General features: G+C 53.0%; 1 protein-coding gene across 1 annotated transcript in view; it reads right to left on the bottom strand.

Annotated features, from left to right (window-relative positions):
* The window catches only part of LOC139589544 (mucin-5AC-like), a 46,901-nt gene that overhangs the window by 5,946 nt on the left and 17,243 nt on the right, over window positions 1-23,712 (bottom strand). The window contains 12 exon segments of the mRNA XM_071425983.1: window positions 86-11,626; window positions 11,629-11,705; window positions 11,749-17,659; window positions 18,537-18,743; window positions 18,838-18,881; window positions 20,132-20,273; window positions 20,609-20,737; window positions 21,338-21,494; window positions 22,064-22,303; window positions 22,803-22,982; window positions 23,257-23,370; window positions 23,460-23,598. Coding sequence (XP_071282084.1) covers window positions 86-11,626; window positions 11,629-11,705; window positions 11,749-17,659; window positions 18,537-18,743; window positions 18,838-18,881; window positions 20,132-20,273; window positions 20,609-20,737; window positions 21,338-21,494; window positions 22,064-22,303; window positions 22,803-22,982; window positions 23,257-23,370; window positions 23,460-23,598 — 18,881 coding nt within the window.

The raw sequence follows: 23,712 nt of genomic DNA, 5'->3' as shown, positions 1-23,712 counted from the left end.
TTAAAAAAAAAGAAACACGAACACAAAATCCATAACAAAAAGAAATAGCAAATAAATAAAAACAACCAAAAAAATGCAAACTAACCAGGTGAAAAAATAGAATCACCAATCTTGCAGAAACATGGTGTGCTCGAAATGGGAGAAGTTGTTGTAAAGAATGGTTCACTAAGGGTACTAATGGCGGATGTGCTAGTGGTGGTAGAGAGGGTGGAGAATGGGCAGTTGAAGTTGGGGGTGCAGCAGAGCACGCGGATCTTGTAGTTGAGGCACATCTTGAATTTGCCCATCTGGTCCTCGTTCTTGCACACCAGTCCAAAGTGGACGTCGCACTGCACGACCTGCCCCACCTGCTGGATAGCAACGTCGGGGTAGTCCTCCGCCCGGCACTCGATCTGCTTTGGCTGCCGGCAGACCTGCTTGCCGGCGGCACGGATGTGCTGGTAGGTTTCGAAGTCTCCCTGGTTGGGCCCCGAGGAGGGGAAGTCGACGTCGAACCATTCGCTCCAGGTGCACACTTCGGGTTCACAGGGGGTGGTGGAGGAAGTTGTGGTAGAGGTCGTCGGCGTGGGGATGGTGGTGCTGGTGGAAGTGATGATTTCGGTGGAGGTGGGACTCGTGGTAGTGGAGATGTATGGCGTGGAGGTGGAGGTGGTGACTGTGGTGGTGGAGGACGGGATCGACGTGGTCGTGGTGCTGGTGGTGGGGCTGGTTGTTATCACAGGGATTACGGGGAGTGAGCAGTTGTAGTTGGGGGTGCAGCAGAGCACGCGGATCTTGTAGTTGAGGCACATCTTGAATTTGCCCGTCTGGTCCTCGTTCTTGCACACCAGTCCAAAGTGGACGTCGCACTGCACGACCTGCCCCACCTGCTGGATAGCAACGTCGGGGTAGTCCTCCGCCCGGCACTCGATCTGCTTTGGCTGCCGGCAGACCTGCTTGCCGGCGGCACGGATGTGCTGGTAGGTTTCGAAGTCTCCCTGGTTGGGCCCCGAGGAGGGGAAGTCGACGTCGAACCATTCGCTCCAGGTGCACACTTCGGGTTCACAGGGGGTGGTGGAGGAAGTTGTGGTAGAGGTCGTCGGCATGGGGATGGTGGTGCTGGTGGAAGTGATGATTTCAGTGGAGGTGGGACTCGTGGTAGTGGAGATGTATGGCGTGGAGGTGGAGGTGGTGACTGTGGTGGTGGAGGACGGGATCGACGTGGTCGTGGTGCTGGTGGTGGGGCTGGTTGTTATCACAGGGATTACGGGGAGTGAGCAGTTGTAGTTGGGGGTGCAGCAGAGCACGCGGATCTTGTAGTTGAGGCACATCTTGAATTTGCCCGTCTGGTCCTCGTTCTTGCACACCAGTCCAAAGTGGACGTCGCACTGCACGACCTGCCCCACCTGCTGGATAGCAACGTCGGGGTAGTCCTCCGCCCGGCACTCGATCTGCTTTGGCTGCCGGCAGACCTGCTTGCCGGCGGCACGGATGTGCTGGTAGGTTTCGAAGTCTCCCTGGTTGGGCCCCGAGGAGGGGAAGTCGACGTCGAACCATTCGCTCCAGGTGCACACTTCGGGTTCACAGGGGGTGGTGGAGGAAGTTGTGGTAGAGGTCGTCGGCGTGGGGATGGTGGTGCTGGTGGAAGTGATGATTTCGGTGGAGGTGGGACTCGTGGTAGTGGAGATGTATGGCGTGGAGGTGGAGGTGGTGACTGTGGTGGTGGAGGACGGGATCGACGTGGTCGTGGTGCTGGTGGTGGGGCTGGTTGTTATCACAGGGATTACGGGGAGTGAGCAGTTGTAGTTGGGGGTGCAGCAGAGCACGCGGATCTTGTAGTTGAGGCACATCTTGAATTTGCCCGTCTGGTCCTCGTTCTTGCACACCAGTCCAAAGTGGACGTCGCACTGCACGACCTGCCCCACCTGCTGGATAGCAACGTCGGGGTAGTCCTCCGCCCGGCACTCGATCTGCTTTGGCTGCCGGCAGACCTGCTTGCCGGCGGCACGGATGTGCTGGTAGGTTTCGAAGTCTCCCTGGTTGGGCCCCGAGGAGGGGAAGTCGACGTCGAACCATTCGCTCCAGGTGCACACTTCGGGTTCACAGGGGGTGGTGGAGGAAGTTGTGGTAGAGGTCGTCGGCGTGGGGATGGTGGTGCTGGTGGAAGTGATGATTTCGGTGGAGGTGGGACTCGTGGTAGTGGAGATGTATGGCGTGGAGGTGGAGGTGGTGACTGTGGTGGTGGAGGACGGGATCGATGTGGTCGTGGTGCTGGTGGTGGGGCTGGTTGTAATCACAGGGACTGGGGGGAGTGAGCAGTTGTAGTTGGGGGTGCAGCAGAGCACGCGGATCTTGTAGTTGAGGCACATCTTGAATTTGCCCGTCTGGTCCTCGTTCTTGCACACCAGTCCAAAGTGGACGTCGCACTGCACGACCTGCCCCACCTGCTGGATAGCAACGTCGGGGTAGTCCTCCGCCCGGCACTCGATCTGCTTTGGCTGCCGGCAGACCTGCTTGCCGGCGGCACGGATGTGCTGGTAGGTTTCGAAGTCTCCCTGGTTGGGCCCCGAGGAGGGGAAGTCGACGTCGAACCATTCGCTCCAGGTGCACACTTCGGGTTCACAGGGGGTGGTGGAGGAAGTTGTGGTAGAGGTCGTCGGCGTGGGGATGGTGGTGCTGGTGGAAGTGATGATTTCGGTGGAGGTGGGACTCGTGGTAGTGGAGATGTATGGCGTGGAGGTGGTGACTGTGGTGGTGGAGGACGGGATCGATGTGGTCGTGGTGCTGGTGGTGGGGCTGGTTGTAATCACAGGGACTGGGGGGAGTGAGCAGTTGTAGTTGGGGGTGCAGCAGAGCACGCGGATCTTGTAGTTGAGGCACATCTTGAATTTGCCCGTCTGGTCCTCGTTCTTGCACACCAGTCCAAAGTGGACGTCGCACTGCACGACCTGCCCCACCTGCTGGATAGCAACGTCGGGGTAGTCCTCCGCCCGGCACTCGATCTGCTTTGGCTGCCGGCAGACCTGCTTGCCGGCGGCACGGATGTGCTGGTAGGTTTCGAAGTCTCCCTGGTTGGGCCCCGAGGAGGGGAAGTCGACGTCGAACCATTCGCTCCAGGTGCACACTTCGGGTTCACAGGGGGTGGTGGAGGAAGTTGTGGTAGAGGTCGTCGGCATGGGGATGGTGGTGCTGGTGGAAGTGATGATTTCAGTGGAGGTGGGACTCGTGGTAGTGGAGATGTATGGCGTGGAGGTGGAGGTGGTGACTGTGGTGGTGGAGGACGGGATCGACGTGGTCGTGGTGCTGGTGGTGGGGCTGGTTGTTATCACAGGGATTACGGGGAGTGAGCAGTTGTAGTTGGGGGTGCAGCAGAGCACGCGGATCTTGTAGTTGAGGCACATCTTGAATTTGCCCGTCTGGTCCTCGTTCTTGCACACCAGTCCAAAGTGGACGTCGCACTGCACGACCTGCCCCACCTGCTGGATAGCAACGTCGGGGTAGTCCTCCGCCCGGCACTCGATCTGCTTTGGCTGCCGGCAGACCTGCTTGCCGGCGGCACGGATGTGCTGGTAGGTTTCGAAGTCTCCCTGGTTGGGCCCCGAGGAGGGGAAGTCGATGTCGAACCATTCGCTCCAGGTGCACACCTCGGGTTCACAGGGGGTGGTGGAGGAAGTTGTGGTAGAGGTCGTCGGCGTGGGGATGGTGGTGCTGGTGGAAGTGATGATTTCGGTGGAGGTGGGACTCGTGGTAGTGGAGATGTATGGCGTGGAGGTGGAGGTGGTGACTGTGGTGGTGGAGGACGGGATCGATGTGGTCGTGGTGCTGGTGGTGGGGCTGGTTGTAATCACAGGGACTGGGGGGAGTGAGCAGTTGTAGTTGGGGGTGCAGCAGAGCACGCGGATCTTGTAGTTGAGGCACATCTTGAATTTGCCCGTCTGGTCCTCGTTCTTGCACACCAGTCCAAAGTGGACGTCGCACTGCACGACCTGCCCCACCTGCTGGATAGCAACGTCGGGGTAGTCCTCCGCCCGGCACTCGATCTGCTTTGGCTGCCGGCAGACCTGCTTGCCGGCGGCACGGATGTGCTGGTAGGTTTCGAAGTCTCCCTGGTTGGGCCCCGAGGAGGGGAAGTCGACGTCGAACCATTCGCTCCAGGTGCACACTTCGGGTTCACAGGGGGTGGTGGAGGAAGTTGTGGTAGAGGTCGTCGGCGTGGGGATGGTGGTGCTGGTGGAAGTGATGATTTCGGTGGAGGTGGGACTCGTGGTAGTGGAGATGTATGGCGTGGAGGTGGAGGTGGTGACTGTGGTGGTGGAGGACGGGATCGATGTGGTCGTGGTGCTGGTGGTGGGGCTGGTTGTTATCACAGGGATTACGGGGAGTGAGCAGTTGTAGTTGGGGGTGCAGCAGAGCACGCGGATCTTGTAGTTGAGGCACATCTTGAATTTGCCCGTCTGGTCCTCGTTCTTGCACACCAGTCCAAAGTGGACGTCGCACTGCACGACCTGCCCCACCTGCTGGATAGCAACGTCGGGGTAGTCCTCCGCCCGGCACTCGATCTGCTTTGGCTGCCGGCAGACCTGCTTGCCGGCGGCACGGATGTGCTGGTAGGTTTCGAAGTCTCCCTGGTTGGGCCCCGAGGAGGGGAAGTCGACGTCGAACCATTCGCTCCAGGTGCACACTTCGGGTTCACAGGGGGTGGTGGAGGAAGTTGTGGTAGAGGTCGTCGGCGTGGGGATGGTGGTGCTGGTGGAAGTGATGATTTCGGTGGAGGTGGGACTCGTGGTAGTGGAGATGTATGGCGTGGAGGTGGAGGTGGTGACTGTGGTGGTGGAGGACGGGATCGACGTGGTCGTGGTGCTGGTGGTGGGGCTGGTTGTTATCACAGGGATTACGGGGAGTGAGCAGTTGTAGTTGGGGGTGCAGCAGAGCACGCGGATCTTGTAGTTGAGGCACATCTTGAATTTGCCCGTCTGGTCCTCGTTCTTGCACACCAGTCCAAAGTGGACGTCGCACTGCACGACCTGCCCCACCTGCTGGATAGCAACGTCGGGGTAGTCCTCCGCCCGGCACTCGATCTGCTTTGGCTGCCGGCAGACCTGCTTGCCGGCGGCACGGATGTGCTGGTAGGTTTCGAAGTCTCCCTGGTTGGGCCCCGAGGAGGGGAAGTCGACGTCGAACCATTCGCTCCAGGTGCACACTTCGGGTTCACAGGGGGTGGTGGAGGAAGTTGTGGTAGAGGTCGTCGGCGTGGGGATGGTGGTGCTGGTGGAAGTGATGATTTCGGTGGAGGTGGGACTCGTGGTAGTGGAGATGTATGGCGTGGAGGTGGAGGTGGTGACTGTGGTGGTGGAGGACGGGATCGACGTGGTCGTGGTGCTGGTGGTGGGGCTGGTTGTTATCACAGGGATTACGGGGAGTGAGCAGTTGTAGTTGGGGGTGCAGCAGAGCACGCGGATCTTGTAGTTGAGGCACATCTTGAATTTGCCCGTCTGGTCCTCGTTCTTGCACACCAGTCCAAAGTGGACGTCGCACTGCACGACCTGCCCCACCTGCTGGATAGCAACGTCGGGGTAGTCCTCCGCCCGGCACTCGATCTGCTTTGGCTGCCGGCAGACCTGCTTGCCGGCGGCACGGATGTGCTGGTAGGTTTCGAAGTCTCCCTGGTTGGGCCCCGAGGAGGGGAAGTCGACGTCGAACCATTCGCTCCAGGTGCACACTTCGGGTTCACAGGGGGTGGTGGAGGAAGTTGTGGTAGAGGTCGTCGGCGTGGGGATGGTGGTGCTGGTGGAAGTGATGATTTCGGTGGAGGTGGGACTCGTGGTAGTGGAGATGTATGGCGTGGAGGTGGAGGTGGTGACTGTGGTGGTGGAGGACGGGATCAACGTGGTCGTGGTGCTGGTGGTGGGGCTGGTTGTTATCACAGGGATTACGGGGAGTGAGCAGTTGTAGTTGGGGGTGCAGCAGAGCACGCGGATCTTGTAGTTGAGGCACATCTTGAATTTGCCCGTCTGGTCCTCGTTCTTGCACACCAGTCCAAAGTGGACGTCGCACTGCACGACCTGCCCCACCTGCTGGATAGCAACGTCGGGGTAGTCCTCCGCCCGGCACTCGATCTGCTTTGGCTGCCGGCAGACCTGCTTGCCGGCGGCACGGATGTGCTGGTAGGTTTCGAAGTCTCCCTGGTTGGGCCCCGAGGAGGGGAAGTCGACGTCGAACCATTCGCTCCAGGTGCACACTTCGGGTTCACAGGGGGTGGTGGAGGAAGTTGTGGTAGAGGTCGTCGGCGTGGGGATGGTGGTGCTGGTGGAAGTGATGATTTCGGTGGAGGTGGGACTCGTGGTAGTGGAGATGTATGGCGTGGAGGTGGAGGTGGTGACTGTGGTGGTGGAGGACGGGATCGACGTGGTCGTGGTGCTGGTGGTGGGGCTGGTTGTTATCACAGGGATTACGGGGAGTGAGCAGTTGTAGTTGGGGGTGCAGCAGAGCACGCGGATCTTGTAGTTGAGGCACATCTTGAATTTGCCCGTCTGGTCCTCGTTCTTGCACACCAGTCCAAAGTGGACGTCGCACTGCACGACCTGCCCCACCTGCTGGATAGCAACGTCGGGGTAGTCCTCCGCCCGGCACTCGATCTGCTTTGGCTGCCGGCAGACCTGCTTGCCGGCGGCACGGATGTGCTGGTAGGTTTCGAAGTCTCCCTGGTTGGGCCCCGAGGAGGGGAAGTCGACGTCGAACCATTCGCTCCAGGTGCACACTTCGGGTTCACAGGGGGTGGTGGAGGAAGTTGTGGTAGAGGTCGTCGGCGTGGGGATGGTGGTGCTGGTGGAAGTGATGATTTCGGTGGAGGTGGGACTCGTGGTAGTGGAGATGTATGGCGTGGAGGTGGAGGTGGTGACTGTGGTGGTGGAGGACGGGATCGATGTGGTCGTGGTGCTGGTGGTGGGGCTGGTTGTAATCACAGGGACTGGGGGGAGTGAGCAGTTGTAGTTGGGGGTGCAGCAGAGCACGCGGATCTTGTAGTTGAGGCACATCTTGAATTTGCCCGTCTGGTCCTCGTTCTTGCACACCAGTCCAAAGTGGACGTCGCACTGCACGACCTGCCCCACCTGCTGGATAGCAACGTCGGGGTAGTCCTCCGCCCGGCACTCGATCTGCTTTGGCTGCCGGCAGACCTGCTTGCCGGCGGCACGGATGTGCTGGTAGGTTTCGAAGTCTCCCTGGTTGGGCCCCGAGGAGGGGAAGTCGACGTCGAACCATTCGCTCCAGGTGCACACTTCGGGTTCACAGGGGGTGGTGGAGGAAGTTGTGGTAGAGGTCGTCGGCGTGGGGATGGTGGTGCTGGTGGAAGTGATGATTTCGGTGGAGGTGGGACTCGTGGTAGTGGAGATGTATGGCGTGGAGGTGGTGACTGTGGTGGTGGAGGACGGGATCGATGTGGTCGTGGTGCTGGTGGTGGGGCTGGTTGTAATCACAGGGACTGGGGGGAGTGAGCAGTTGTAGTTGGGGGTGCAGCAGAGCACGCGGATCTTGTAGTTGAGGCACATCTTGAATTTGCCCGTCTGGTCCTCGTTCTTGCACACCAGTCCAAAGTGGACGTCGCACTGCACGACCTGCCCCACCTGCTGGATAGCAACGTCGGGGTAGTCCTCCGCCCGGCACTCGATCTGCTTTGGCTGCCGGCAGACCTGCTTGCCGGCGGCACGGATGTGCTGGTAGGTTTCGAAGTCTCCCTGGTTGGGCCCCGAGGAGGGGAAGTCGACGTCGAACCATTCGCTCCAGGTGCACACTTCGGGTTCACAGGGGGTGGTGGAGGAAGTTGTGGTAGAGGTCGTCGGCATGGGGATGGTGGTGCTGGTGGAAGTGATGATTTCAGTGGAGGTGGGACTCGTGGTAGTGGAGATGTATGGCGTGGAGGTGGAGGTGGTGACTGTGGTGGTGGAGGACGGGATCGACGTGGTCGTGGTGCTGGTGGTGGGGCTGGTTGTTATCACAGGGATTACGGGGAGTGAGCAGTTGTAGTTGGGGGTGCAGCAGAGCACGCGGATCTTGTAGTTGAGGCACATCTTGAATTTGCCCGTCTGGTCCTCGTTCTTGCACACCAGTCCAAAGTGGACGTCGCACTGCACGACCTGCCCCACCTGCTGGATAGCAACGTCGGGGTAGTCCTCCGCCCGGCACTCGATCTGCTTTGGCTGCCGGCAGACCTGCTTGCCGGCGGCACGGATGTGCTGGTAGGTTTCGAAGTCTCCCTGGTTGGGCCCCGAGGAGGGGAAGTCGATGTCGAACCATTCGCTCCAGGTGCACACCTCGGGTTCACAGGGGGTGGTGGAGGAAGTTGTGGTAGAGGTCGTCGGCGTGGGGATGGTGGTGCTGGTGGAAGTGATGATTTCGGTGGAGGTGGGACTCGTGGTAGTGGAGATGTATGGCGTGGAGGTGGAGGTGGTGACTGTGGTGGTGGAGGACGGGATCGATGTGGTCGTGGTGCTGGTGGTGGGGCTGGTTGTAATCACAGGGACTGGGGGGAGTGAGCAGTTGTAGTTGGGGGTGCAGCAGAGCACGCGGATCTTGTAGTTGAGGCACATCTTGAATTTGCCCGTCTGGTCCTCGTTCTTGCACACCAGTCCAAAGTGGACGTCGCACTGCACGACCTGCCCCACCTGCTGGATAGCAACGTCGGGGTAGTCCTCCGCCCGGCACTCGATCTGCTTTGGCTGCCGGCAGACCTGCTTGCCGGCGGCACGGATGTGCTGGTAGGTTTCGAAGTCTCCCTGGTTGGGCCCCGAGGAGGGGAAGTCGACGTCGAACCATTCGCTCCAGGTGCACACTTCGGGTTCACAGGGGGTGGTGGAGGAAGTTGTGGTAGAGGTCGTCGGCGTGGGGATGGTGGTGCTGGTGGAAGTGATGATTTCGGTGGAGGTGGGACTCGTGGTAGTGGAGATGTATGGCGTGGAGGTGGAGGTGGTGACTGTGGTGGTGGAGGACGGGATCGATGTGGTCGTGGTGCTGGTGGTGGGGCTGGTTGTTATCACAGGGATTACGGGGAGTGAGCAGTTGTAGTTGGGGGTGCAGCAGAGCACGCGGATCTTGTAGTTGAGGCACATCTTGAATTTGCCCGTCTGGTCCTCGTTCTTGCACACCAGTCCAAAGTGGACGTCGCACTGCACGACCTGCCCCACCTGCTGGATAGCAACGTCGGGGTAGTCCTCCGCCCGGCACTCGATCTGCTTTGGCTGCCGGCAGACCTGCTTGCCGGCGGCACGGATGTGCTGGTAGGTTTCGAAGTCTCCCTGGTTGGGCCCCGAGGAGGGGAAGTCGACGTCGAACCATTCGCTCCAGGTGCACACTTCGGGTTCACAGGGGGTGGTGGAGGAAGTTGTGGTAGAGGTCGTCGGCGTGGGGATGGTGGTGCTGGTGGAAGTGATGATTTCGGTGGAGGTGGGACTCGTGGTAGTGGAGATGTATGGCGTGGAGGTGGAGGTGGTGACTGTGGTGGTGGAGGACGGGATCGACGTGGTCGTGGTGCTGGTGGTGGGGCTGGTTGTTATCACAGGGATTACGGGGAGTGAGCAGTTGTAGTTGGGGGTGCAGCAGAGCACGCGGATCTTGTAGTTGAGGCACATCTTGAATTTGCCCGTCTGGTCCTCGTTCTTGCACACCAGTCCAAAGTGGACGTCGCACTGCACGACCTGCCCCACCTGCTGGATAGCAACGTCGGGGTAGTCCTCCGCCCGGCACTCGATCTGCTTTGGCTGCCGGCAGACCTGCTTGCCGGCGGCACGGATGTGCTGGTAGGTTTCGAAGTCTCCCTGGTTGGGCCCCGAGGAGGGGAAGTCGACGTCGAACCATTCGCTCCAGGTGCACACTTCGGGTTCACAGGGGGTGGTGGAGGAAGTTGTGGTAGAGGTCGTCGGCGTGGGGATGGTGGTGCTGGTGGAAGTGATGATTTCGGTGGAGGTGGGACTCGTGGTAGTGGAGATGTATGGCGTGGAGGTGGAGGTGGTGACTGTGGTGGTGGAGGACGGGATCGACGTGGTCGTGGTGCTGGTGGTGGGGCTGGTTGTTATCACAGGGATTACGGGGAGTGAGCAGTTGTAGTTGGGGGTGCAGCAGAGCACGCGGATCTTGTAGTTGAGGCACATCTTGAATTTGCCCGTCTGGTCCTCGTTCTTGCACACCAGTCCAAAGTGGACGTCGCACTGCACGACCTGCCCCACCTGCTGGATAGCAACGTCGGGGTAGTCCTCCGCCCGGCACTCGATCTGCTTTGGCTGCCGGCAGACCTGCTTGCCGGCGGCACGGATGTGCTGGTAGGTTTCGAAGTCTCCCTGGTTGGGCCCCGAGGAGGGGAAGTCGACGTCGAACCATTCGCTCCAGGTGCACACTTCGGGTTCACAGGGGGTGGTGGAGGAAGTTGTGGTAGAGGTCGTCGGCGTGGGGATGGTGGTGCTGGTGGAAGTGATGATTTCGGTGGAGGTGGGACTCGTGGTAGTGGAGATGTATGGCGTGGAGGTGGAGGTGGTGACTGTGGTGGTGGAGGACGGGATCAACGTGGTCGTGGTGCTGGTGGTGGGGCTGGTTGTTATCACAGGGATTACGGGGAGTGAGCAGTTGTAGTTGGGGGTGCAGCAGAGCACGCGGATCTTGTAGTTGAGGCACATCTTGAATTTGCCCGTCTGGTCCTCGTTCTTGCACACCAGTCCAAAGTGGACGTCGCACTGCACGACCTGCCCCACCTGCTGGATAGCAACGTCGGGGTAGTCCTCCGCCCGGCACTCGATCTGCTTTGGCTGCCGGCAGACCTGCTTGCCGGCGGCACGGATGTGCTGGTAGGTTTCGAAGTCTCCCTGGTTGGGCCCCGAGGAGGGGAAGTCGACGTCGAACCATTCGCTCCAGGTGCACACTTCGGGTTCACAGGGGGTGGTGGAGGAAGTTGTGGTAGAGGTCGTCGGCGTGGGGATGGTGGTGCTGGTGGAAGTGATGATTTCGGTGGAGGTGGGACTCGTGGTAGTGGAGATGTATGGCGTGGAGGTGGAGGTGGTGACTGTGGTGGTGGAGGACGGGATCGACGTGGTCGTGGTGCTGGTGGTGGGGCTGGTTGTTATCACAGGGATTACGGGGAGTGAGCAGTTGTAGTTGGGGGTGCAGCAGAGCACGCGGATCTTGTAGTTGAGGCACATCTTGAATTTGCCCGTCTGGTCCTCGTTCTTGCACACCAGTCCAAAGTGGACGTCGCACTGCACGACCTGCCCCACCTGCTGGATAGCAACGTCGGGGTAGTCCTCCGCCCGGCACTCGATCTGCTTTGGCTGCCGGCAGACCTGCTTGCCGGCGGCACGGATGTGCTGGTAGGTTTCGAAGTCTCCCTGGTTGGGCCCCGAGGAGGGGAAGTCGACGTCGAACCATTCGCTCCAGGTGCACACTTCGGGTTCACAGGGGGTGGTGGAGGAAGTTGTGGTAGAGGTCGTCGGCGTGGGGATGGTGGTGCTGGTGGAAGTGATGATTTCGGTGGAGGTGGGACTCGTGGTAGTGGAGATGTATGGCGTGGAGGTGGAGGTGGTGACTGTGGTGGTGGAGGACGGGATCGACGTGGTCGTGGTGCTGGTGGTGGGGCTGGTTGTTATCACAGGGATTACGGGGAGTGAGCAGTTGTAGTTGGGGGTGCAGCAGAGCACGCGGATCTTGTAGTTGAGGCACATCTTGAATTTGCCCGTCTGGTCCTCGTTCTTGCACACCAGTCCAAAGTGGACGTCGCACTGCACGACCTGCCCCACCTGCTGGATAGCAACGTCGGGGTAGTCCTCCGCCCGGCACTCGATCTGCTTTGGCTGCCGGCAGACCTGCTTGCCGGCGGCACGGATGTGCTGGTAGGTTTCGAAGTCTCCCTGGTTGGGCCCCGAGGAGGGGAAGTCGACGTCGAACCATTCGCTCCAGGTGCACACTTCGGGTTCACAGGGGGTGGTGGAGGAAGTTGTGGTAGAGGTCGTCGGCATGGGGATGGTGGTGCTGGCGGAAGTGATGATTTCGGTGGAGGTGGGACTCGTGGTAGTGGAGATGTATGGCGTGGAGGTGGAGGTGGTGACTGTTGTGGTGGAGGACGGGATCGACGTGGTCGTGGTGCTGGTGGTGGGGCTGGTTGTTATCACAGGGATTACGGGGAGTGAGCAGTTGTAGTTGGGGGTGCAGCAGAGCACGCGGATCTTGTAGTTGAGGCACATCTTGAATTTGCCCGTCTGGTCCTCGTTCTTGCACACCAGTCCAAAGTGGACGTCGCACTGCACGACCTGCCCCACCTGCTGGATAGCAACGTCGGGGTAGTCCTCCGCCCGGCACTCGATCTGCTTTGGCTGCCGGCAGACCTGCTTGCCGGCGGCACGGATGTGCTGGTAGGTTTCGAAGTCTCCCTGGTTGGGCCCCGAGGAGGGGAAGTCGACGTCGAACCATTCGCTCCAGGTGCACACTTCGGGTTCACAGGGGGTGGTGGAGGAAGTTGTGGTAGAGGTCGTCGGCGTGGGGATGGTGGTGCTGGTGGAAGTGATGATTTCGGTGGAGGTGGGACTCGTGGTAGTGGAGATGTATGGCGTGGAGGTGGAGGTGGTGACTGTGGTGGTGGAGGACGGGATCGACGTGGTCGTGGTGCTGGTGGTGGGGCTGGTTGTTATCACAGGGATTACGGGGAGTGAGCAGTTGTAGTTGGGGGTGCAGCAGAGCACGCGGATCTTGTAGTTGAGGCACATCTTGAATTTGCCCGTCTGGTCCTCGTTCTTGCACACCAGTCCAAAGTGGACGTCGCACTGCACGACCTGCCCCACCTGCTGGATAGCAACGTCGGGGTAGTCCTCCGCCCGGCACTCGATCTGCTTTGGCTGCCGGCAGACCTGCTTGCCGGCGGCACGGATGTGCTGGTAGGTTTCGAAGTCTCCCTGGTTGGGCCCCGAGGAGGGGAAGTCGACGTCGAACCATTCGCTCCAGGTGCACACTTCGGGTTCACAGGGGGTGGTGGAGGAAGTTGTGGTAGAGGTCGTCGGCATGGGGATGGTGGTGCTGGCGGAAGTGATGATTTCGGTGGAGGTGGGACTCGTGGTAGTGGAGATGTATGGCGTGGAGGTGGAGGTGGTGACTGTTGTGGTGGAGGACGGGATCGACGTGGTCGTGGTGCTGGTGGTGGGGCTGGTTGTTATCACAGGGATTACGGGGAGTGAGCAGTTGTAGTTGGGGGTGCAGCAGAGCACGCGGATCTTGTAGTTGAGGCACATCTTGAATTTGCCCGTCTGGTCCTCGTTCTTGCACACCAGTCCAAAGTGGACGTCGCACTGCACGACCTGCCCCACCTGCTGGATAGCAACGTCGGGGTAGTCCTCCGCCCGGCACTCGATCTGCTTTGGCTGCCGGCAGACCTGCTTGCCGGCGGCACGGATGTGCTGGTAGGTTTCGAAGTCTCCCTGGTTGGGCCCCGAGGAGGGGAAGTCGACGTCGAACCATTCGCTCCAGGTGCACACTTCGGGTTCACAGGGGGTGGTGGAGGAAGTTGTGGTAGAGGTCGTCGGCGTGGGGATGGTGGTGCTGGTGGAAGTGATGATTTCGGTGGAGGTGGGACTCGTGGTAGTGGAGATGTATGGCGTGGAGGTGGAGGTGGTGACTGTGGTGGTGGAGGACGGGATCGACGTGGTCGTGGTGCTGGTGGTGGGGCTGGTTGTTATCACAGGGATTACGGGGAGTGAGCAGTTGTAGTTGGGGGTGCAGCAGAGCACGCGGATCTTGTAGTTGAGGCACATCTTGAATTTGCCCATCTGGTCCTCGTTCTTGCACACCAGTCCAAAGTGGACGTCGCACTGCACGACCTGCCCCACCTGCTGGATAGCAACGTCGGGGTAGTCCTCCGCCCGGCACTCGATCTGCTTTGGCTGCCGGCAGACCTGCTTGCCGGCGGCACGGATGTGCTGGTAGGTTTCGAAGTCTCCCTGGTTGGGCCCCGAGGAGGGGAAGTCGACGTCGAACCATTCGCTCCAGGTGCACACTTCGGGTTCACAGGGGGTGGTGGAGGAAGTTGTGGTAGAGGTCGTCGGCGTGGGGATGGTGGTGCTGGTGGAAGTGATGATTTCGGTGGAGGTGGGACTCGTGGTAGTGGAGATGTATGGCGTGGAGGTGGAGGTGGTGACTGTGGTGGTGGAGGACGGGATCGACGTGGTCGTGGTGCTGGTGGTGGGGCTGGTTGTTATCACAGGGATTACGGGGAGTGAGCAGTTGTAGTTGGGGGTGCAGCAGAGCACGCGGATCTTGTAGTTGAGGCACATCTTGAATTTGCCCGTCTGGTCCTCGTTCTTGCACACCAGTCCAAAGTGGACGTCGCACTGCACGACCTGCCCCACCTGCTGGATAGCAACGTCGGGGTAGTCCTCCGCCCGGCACTCGATCTGCTTTGGCTGCCGGCAGACCTGCTTGCCGGCGGCACGGATGTGCTGGTAGGTTTCGAAGTCTCCCTGGTTGGGCCCCGAGGAGGGGAAGTCGACGTCGAACCATTCGCTCCAGGTGCACACTTCGGGTTCACAGGGGGTGGTGGAGGAAGTTGTGGTAGAGGTCGTCGGCATGGGGATGGTGGTGCTGGCGGAAGTGATGATTTCGGTGGAGGTGGGACTCGTGGTAGTGGAGATGTATGGCGTGGAGGTGGAGGTGGTGACTGTTGTGGTGGAGGACGGGATCGACGTGGTCGTGGTGCTGGTGGTGGGGCTGGTTGTTATCACAGGGATTACGGGGAGTGAGCAGTTGTAGTTGGGGGTGCAGCAGAGCACGCGGATCTTGTAGTTGAGGCACATCTTGAATTTGCCCGTCTGGTCCTCGTTCTTGCACACCAGTCCAAAGTGGACGTCGCACTGCACGACCTGCCCCACCTGCTGGATAGCAACGTCGGGGTAGTCCTCCGCCCGGCACTCGATCTGCTTTGGCTGCCGGCAGACCTGCTTGCCGGCGGCACGGATGTGCTGGTAGGTTTCGAAGTCTCCCTGGTTGGGCCCCGAGGAGGGGAAGTCGACGTCGAACCATTCGCTCCAGGTGCACACTTCGGGTTCACAGGGGGTGGTGGAGGAAGTTGTGGTAGAGGTCGTCGGCATGGGGATGGTGGTGCTGGTGGAAGTGATGATTTCAGTGGAGGTGGGACTCGTGGTAGTGGAGATGTATGGCGTGGAGGTGGAGGTGGTGACTGTGGTGGTGGAGGACGGGATCGACGTGGTCGTGGTGCTGGTGGTGGGGCTGGTTGTTATCACAGGGATTACGGGGAGTGAGCAGTTGTAGTTGGGGGTGCAGCAGAGCACGCGGATCTTGTAGTTGAGGCACATCTTGAATTTGCCCGTCTGGTCCTCGTTCTTGCACACCAGTCCAAAGTGGACGTCGCACTGCACGACCTGCCCCACCTGCTGGATAGCAACGTCGGGGTAGTCCTCCGCCCGGCACTCGATCTGCTTTGGCTGCCGGCAGACCTGCTTGCCGGCGGCACGGATGTGCTGGTAGGTTTCGAAGTCTCCCTGGTTGGGCCCCGAGGAGGGGAAGTCGACGTCGAACCATTCGCTCCAGGTGCACACTTCGGGTTCACAGGGGGTGGTGGAGGAAGTTGTGGTAGAGGTCGTCGGCGTGGGGATGGTGGTGCTGGTGGAAGTGATGATTTCGGTGGAGGTGGGACTCGTGGTAGTGGAGATGTATGGCGTGGAGGTGGAGGTGGTGACTGTGGTGGTGGAGGACGGGATCGACGTGGTCGTGGTGCTGGTGGTGGGGCTGGTTGTTATCACAGGGATTACGGGGAGTGAGCAGTTGTAGTTGGGGGTGCAGCAGAGCACGCGGATCTTGTAGTTGAGGCACATCTTGAATTTGCCCATCTGGTCCTCGTTCTTGCACACCAGTCCAAAGTGGACGTCGCACTGCACGACCTGCCCCACCTGCTGGATAGCAACGTCGGGGTAGTCCTCCGCCCGGCACTCGATCTGCTTTGGCTGCCGGCAGACCTGCTTGCCGGCGGCACGGATGTGCTGGTAGGTTTCGAAGTCTCCCTGGTTGGGCCCCGAGGAGGGGAAGTCGACGTCGAACCATTCGCTCCAGGTGCACACTTCGGGTTCACAGGGGGTGGTGGAGGAAGTTGTGGTAGAGGTCGTCGGCGTGGGGATGGTGGTGCTGGTGGAAGTGATGATTTCGGTGGAGGTGGGACTCGTGGTAGTGGAGATGTATGGCGTGGAGGTGGAGGTGGTGACTGTGGTGGTGGAGGACGGGATCGACGTGGTCGTGGTGCTGGTGGTGGGGCTGGTTGTTATCACAGGGATTACGGGGAGTGAGCAGTTGTAGTTGGGGGTGCAGCAGAGCACGCGGATCTTGTAGTTGAGGCACATCTTGAATTTGCCCGTCTGGTCCTCGTTCTTGCACACCAGTCCAAAGTGGACGTCGCACTGCACGACCTGCCCCACCTGCTGGATAGCAACGTCGGGGTAGTCCTCCGCCCGGCACTCGATCTGCTTTGGCTGCCGGCAGACCTGCTTGCCGGCGGCACGGATGTGCTGGTAGGTTTCGAAGTCTCCCTGGTTGGGCCCCGAGGAGGGGAAGTCGACGTCGAACCATTCGCTCCAGGTGCACACTTCGGGTTCACAGGGGGTTGTAGTTGAAGATGTTGTTGTAGTTGTGCTGCTTTGCACTGGTGGTGTTGTAGTTTGTTTCTGAGTTGTCGTCGTTGGTTTTGATGTTATTCTTGTGTGTATGTAGTCTGTTTTTGGTTCAACTGTGTATTCGGTTGTTGTCTTGTGTTTTGTTTGCAAACTTAGAGTTGTTGGTTCTGGTATAGACGTTGTACTTGATGGCATTGTCGTTGGTTGTGTTGTTGGAGTCTTAATTTCAGGCGTTGTTTCACATGGCACTGGTATGTTCACACAGCACTTAAATCTTAATTCATAATTATAGCAGATTGGTGGCAGTTGATCTTTATTGTAACATTTCAACCCTTCTTCTGTGTTACATGTTATGTGTTGCTCTAGTAGAGGATATGGTGTATTCGGGAACCTTACTGCTCTACATTCCACATCCTTTCTATTGTTGCAGACTTTGTATCCGTTATTTTCAATGTTCTCAATCGTATCAAAATCTCCATCATCATAACCTGACCCTGGATAACTTACATCATACCAGCTTGACCAGTAACATTGTTCTTTGAAACAAAGAGGAATTGTTGAAGGAGATGTGGTGACAGGTGTTGTGGTTCTAGTTGTTTCTTCAGTAGGTGAAGGTACCAGTATACTTTCAGTAGTAATTGAATACATTGTTTCAGTAGATGTTTCTGTCAGAGTTGGCCTTGTGACTGGGGTTGATGTGCTGAAAGGTGTTGTGGAAGAGCATGGTACAAAAACACAGCAGAGGATTCTGATTTCGTAGTTGTTGCACATTGTTGAAATTTGATCCTTGTTGTAACATATAAGCCCTCGTGCTGTACTGCATTCTACTTTTTGGCCAAGGTCTTTCAGTGGTATATCAGGGAACTTTTCTGCTCTGCATTCAACAGCCTTTGGGGCTTCACAAACTTCATAACCTTTTGCTCGTAAATCATTGAAAGTTTCAAAATCTCCCCCATCATAGCCAGGGGTTTGTAGACTCCCGTCATACCATTCGGACCACTTACAGACTTCATGAACACATACTGATGTAGTTGGTGACACTGTGAAGGAGACAATGAAAAGGAAGAGACCATGAAATTAAGAATTAATTCCTGTGGATACTATTTTTTTTTGTTGTTAAATGTAAAATTTTGTAACTTTTTTCTTGTTTTAAATGGGCTGACAGTTTTCCTAATGTCATTTGTCTTGCATTATGCTCCTGTAGTGCATCAGTTTATTTTAGTATATTGTAGAACAGAAAATCCATCACCCAGCAATTTAACGTACTGACATGTTTCGAACTGTCACTTCCCAAGAGAATACTAATTATGTGTTACAAGGTGCTGAAATAAGGCTCAGGTATAATTTATACACTCTGGAAAAAGCCCAAGTCTCAATTGCTTTGCATTTGGTTCAGTGTATTTGCATTGGTTCTATCTCGTTTCAGTATACTAGTGTCTCTGAAATGTATTGAAATCAGTGGAAAGAGTAACTTTTATAGTATGCATCAAGATCCATTGCTACTTTTTTCTTCCACATCTTGGCTCCTCACTCAGTGCAGAGCAGTCTTTGAAATAGAGGAACAAACATTTCTACACTGTATTTTAGCTCTGATCTGAAGAAACCATTTATTGGTTGGAGAGGTTTTGCAGGTGAACTCCATTATGAAATAGATGGAAAATAGCTACTGAATTCCAGCAATACTGGTATTTTCTGTAATTTCAAAACTTATATATATTTTATTGAATACTGATTTCTTAAAACAACATATGCCCAGAGTAATTTGAGATTCCCAAACTGAAGAATGCTGTACAGGAATTCTATAAACCAAAATTTCATTATCTCAATGCCAATATCTGAGCAATCCACTTAGTACTGTAAAATACATTTTTCTCACTAAACAAGAGAATACAATCTTAGTGGCTACAAAGGACGTACCTGTGGAAGTAGTGGTAGGTGGTGTAGACGTGAAGTGAAATGTTGTTGCTGTTGTGGGTGACGTTGATGTTAGACAATCATACATAAACCTTTGAAGTGTTCCATTGGGACCACAGGTTGCAACAATACACCATCCTGTGCCGTCTGTAGTGTTGTAGACCACATCTTTGTAGTTGTACTTCTGCCCCTCATAAATGCAGACACATTCTGTAGATTAAAACAGGATGTTATTCCTTGCTACCTGAAACAGAGAGTACCCTAAATGTGTCTTATTCATATCAAAATGACTTCATCAACATACCATGTTCATCATATCTGCATATTTTGCCATGAATTGTACATTCGCTGAAAAAGAGAAAAACAGATTATGAGTGTGGACATACTGGTTCATGACATAATTTATTTGTTATAATTTTTCTTCTATCAATCCTTTGCTATTCATTGTGTGTTTAAATGTACAATGATCTTATCTTGTGTGAGTTAGACAGTCAGTTTTGCTATACAAATTCAGGCTAGGTACTTATATTCAGGCTACAAGTTCTCTGGCAAGAAAGGTAGCTCTTCTTTGAGCCAGCATATAGAACATGCAGCATCTCTACCAGTGCTTTTGGGAACAGGACAAAAGATGTGAGATGGATGATTTGAAATCTTATCTCCCCAATAGGTCTGGTTTTTGGAGGAGAAAACCACAGTGAATGTATCATTTGCATTTAAAAGGATATATACAAAGGATTACTACCATGGATGTTGAGATAACCCACACAGTGCATTACCATTAGGCTTCCAAAATATGCAAGAAGAATTCTGGTTTTAAGGGCAATTTACCTGTGAAGAACTGAATCTTGATGTATTTATTTACAGGGACTAAGGACATCTATACAATGAATAAACTGAAATTAAGACATGTATTTAATGGATTAGGTTTAGTGCTGTTAATGGCCTAGATTATATAGTCCAAGGCATCTATGAAGTGCAAAATCTGCCAAGGATGTTGGTTTAGCTCCAATGGGCTTTGGCTTAGGATTTTTGCTATTCAGATTGCTTACAATATTTAAGTGTAGCTACTTTAAAGGTATCTTAAGACAGCTGCTTCACAATTGGATTTGCTAACTCTGTACTTAAGCCTTACAGAAGGCTTAGCAGCACTTGTCACCGGTAATGCGTGAGAATGCGTGCTGACTGTTGCAACTATGCAGGTATCAGTGCAATAACAGAAACAAGCTCAAAACAATGTAGATTAGTTGGCTGCTCACTTCTAATGAATTTCATTTCACATAATGAGTTTAGGTATCTACTTTTAAAAATTCTCAGACTATTCCCTAACTAAAATTATTTTAGCTTGTTTTCACTTCATTTAATAATGATAGTAACTTTAAAGGACTTTGATAGATATACAAAATAAATAGTAAATTAATATCTTGATGATAAAATGTTTCACTAATGTTATCGTTTAATTTCCTGGGAAGGGAAGAAAATTAGACATTGTTCATCAGCCTCTGACTGGCCTAGTTGCTGTCGGTAATTAACAAATTTAACATGATGAATTATGTTCCACAATTTTAAACTCTATTTTTAAAATTCTTTTCTAATCCTACCATGATTCACAATTCTGCTTTGAAGGCATCTCCATTCCTGGTTTGTAATTTTTTCCATCTTCATAACAACCACAATAAGAAACACAGGTCATGGTTTCCTCATCAAAATAGGGCTTATTCTTTGGACATTGTGGATAGCAACCTGCAATAAAAAGAGAGTCAAACTTACAGTAGGCCTTTCATAAGTATAAATAAGTCTACACTCATATCTGATTTTCCCAAAATGTGCTACATGGTAAGTGGAATGTCAGATCCTTTTACTGCTATTCCTTTGATAGCACATTATGCTTTGGAGTATTTTGTCCTCATCTTCATTCCAAACAAGTACATAATCCATTAGAGAATACAATACTAATTAGAAAATCTCTTCTTATAATTTGTAGTGCAAACATGTCATACACTGAGTAATACAAATTTTGTTCACCATACTGCATTTTAACCTTTCAAGTAGAATGAGATATACATAATTATGTCTACCTTCCAAACCCCTCATCTCATGAAGGCATTTCCCACTTGGATTATTGCAGGTCTTCATACAAGGTGCTCCACATGGCTTGTAGTGCCACTCACATTCCCCTTGTGGATTATAGTAATCACAGAAGAGAGCTAGAAGAAGAAATGCCAGAAAAAAAAATCTGTGATGTTTTAGCTCTATACTGTTTCCATTTTGCTAGGTAAAAATCCAATGGGATCAGCATAGCCTCATAGGTTGTGAACAATATCTCGTTTTATTGCTAATACAATACAATTGTTAAGTTTCTAAAATCTTTTAACACCAATAAATATATTCATCATAGAACAGAGTTACACATTAAACGTGAAAAATCAGTTGACTGAATCACTGATCTTAGCTAGCATACACTAGTTTTTATTTACAAGGAACCTGATGTAGACGTATGGCAGTGTAATAAAATATCATATTTCACCAGTAGTATATCGTGATTGTCAAGTTAATTAGACACTAATCACAGTGCTTGTAAAATTATTAGCTGTGGTTTCATTTTACCAAGATAGTTGGGTAAATCAGTAGAAGACAATCTGCTTTGCTGGGGTTTTTTTGGGTGTTTTTTTTTTTTTTTAAGCATACAGCCGTGTCTCTTAGAAATACAATTTTATCCTTCCTTTCTTGTTCTACTTTGTTTCCTTTTTTCCCCCCTTCTGTTTTATTTCTCTCTGAACCCCTTAAAGTAGTGGGTTGAAACTCACGACAAATGGATGGGGTTCTCCATGATATGCAGATGTCTAGCTCATTACATGCTTGAGCATAGGCAGCTACTGCTGTGCAGAAACATTCACAGTCTCCTCCAGTGTCACAGGCACAAGCATCATCCACACATGCTTGGTAATATTCATTTGGTTCAACCTGATAGAGAAAACATTCAAGTTTTCATACCCTTGTCCTCTTTGCACTGTCCTAAAATAGCTGAATAAGATATCTGAAACTCATAGGTCTATATGAGAGAAAGCTAAGAAACGAAGAAATAATGAGAATGCTTTGAGAAATCAAGAGGAAAATGTAGAATAAAGCTATTGCTAGTAAGCTGCAATATTAAAAACTGTTTGGTCTTGAGGACATTTGCAAAATACTGGTAATTACTATAAGCTACTAGAGTCATACATATTAGGTGGCTGATATTTGTATTAGTAGGAAATTATGCTGTTAGCAAATAAACAGATCTTGAGATTTATCTACTCTTGCTCCTTCAATTAAAACAAACAAGCTAACCAACCAAAACAATAAATTTCTTTAGTGTACTTGCTCAAGACAAAAGCTGAGAAAATAAAAGTGAAAGTATTTCTATGCAGGAACTTGGTCGAGCTTCACTTTGTCAAGCATGACAGAATGTACTTTAGAGTATTTTTTAATCTATTCCACATAAAAATGGATGTAATCATTTTGTCAAGAATTCAAGACTAAATTTTTTGTCATACCTGTGAGTGACACTTCGCAAACACTTCACTGGTGATGATGCTGCATTGCTTCTGTGCCCAGGCTTTCCTGTATGGGTTTGCAGTGCATGGATCCTGCGTACGATTGGCATTTGGGCAGCTAGAAGATACTTTCCAGCTATTGGCAAACTCCAGCACATTTCCTACCACAGACTGACTGCGAGTAGTGAAGTCATTATTTCCATTGCCATCATAGTTTCCACAAAGTCCACAGACATGGCCCTGCATCAGGATAAACAAACAAAATGACAAAGATCAGTAAGGTACAATTTCTTAGTATCTGTGAGTAACAGACCTCAAGACAACTCTTATGTAACCATCTTATATAAGATTATTAATGCCTATTTAGTAACAGTGCTGGACATTTTCATAAAACACTTTTCAGGAAGAGATGTCTCTAGCTAGTTGTTAGAAAGAAGAAGTAGACTGATGGTTTTGTTCTAAGTACTGAGCTATTTAGTTTTAGCGGATCCTAAATATGTCTCTTCAGTGAGGGTTTTCCATGAAGAAAGCTACTGATAAAGTTGCTCTTATGCCATTGCTGAATAATGCAATTTAAGGATAATGCATAGTACACAATTTAAATCAACACAAGAAGGATAATAATATATGATTTCTGCTCTTCTGGTTTACAGCCTGAATTTCCACCCTCTTTCTTTGAGAGATAATATGACTATGTTACAGAAGTCATTTTATTAATGTTTTCACTTTTAAAGTATACCTGAAAGCTTGGACTAAGTTTGATGAATATACTGGTTTTCTTGTCCCACATGAGTATCAGACCAACAGTAGTATCAACCACCAGGTAGATGCCCATGGAACGGACTTGGAATGGCATTTTTCCTCCAGGTGTCCTCTGGATGACATCAGAGTGTCCATCACTGAGTACCAGCTCATAGTTCTAAGAGAGGAGAAGAAAAAGTTAGAGGCCAATTTAAAAAGTCACTATTTTGTAGCTGTATATATTGACAGTAACTTCTTGAAATAATATCATCAAGAGGATCCTATTCAACAACCTCAGGTTAAGAAATTTCTTTGTAGCTTTCCCACCTTTGCTTTCTAGAGCAGAGAGCAAAAAAAGAGTCTAGTGATATTTTCATTATGTTGGAGGCCACTTCTCCTATGCAGTCTATCTGGGACAGATCCTTCTGGCACAACTAAAAGAAAATACTTACACCCAGGAAAACTTTAATAGACTTAGAGCAGGTAGTTCCTGTAGTGCCACATGGAATGTTCTCAGTGATGACTCTGAAGGTTCCCTGGTTCATAGCTTGTTGACCACAGTAGTTCTGAAACAGGAGAATGATATTTTTTTACTATATTGAAGGTATTTAGAGCAAAAGTATTTAGAGCAAAAATCTAGGCAAGACTCTGTTACCTGGACCAGAACATATTCACAGTCTCCTTCAAAATCAAAGCGTTTGCCATCAAAGGTGGTATAATGCCCATCTCCATAAACAGAACATGTTTCCAGGCAGGGTTCCTCAGAGCATTGCCATTTTCTGTTTCTACATGTGCTAAACAAGACAAAAAGCACTCCAAATGTAAAAACTAGACAAATACACAATATAAATATAGGTACATTTCTGTATTTTAATGTGTGTTAAGATTCTAATGAAAAAATGAGGTTT

Source organism: Agelaius tricolor, unplaced genomic scaffold (genome assembly GCF_023055355.1).
Source record: "Agelaius tricolor isolate 1412-34295 unplaced genomic scaffold, bAgeTri1.0.p SCAF_5, whole genome shotgun sequence".
Classification (NCBI taxonomy): Eukaryota; Metazoa; Chordata; class Aves; order Passeriformes; family Icteridae; genus Agelaius; species Agelaius tricolor.
Note: the sequence above shows the minus strand (reverse complement) of the source record. Positions and strands in the feature narration are given on the sequence as shown.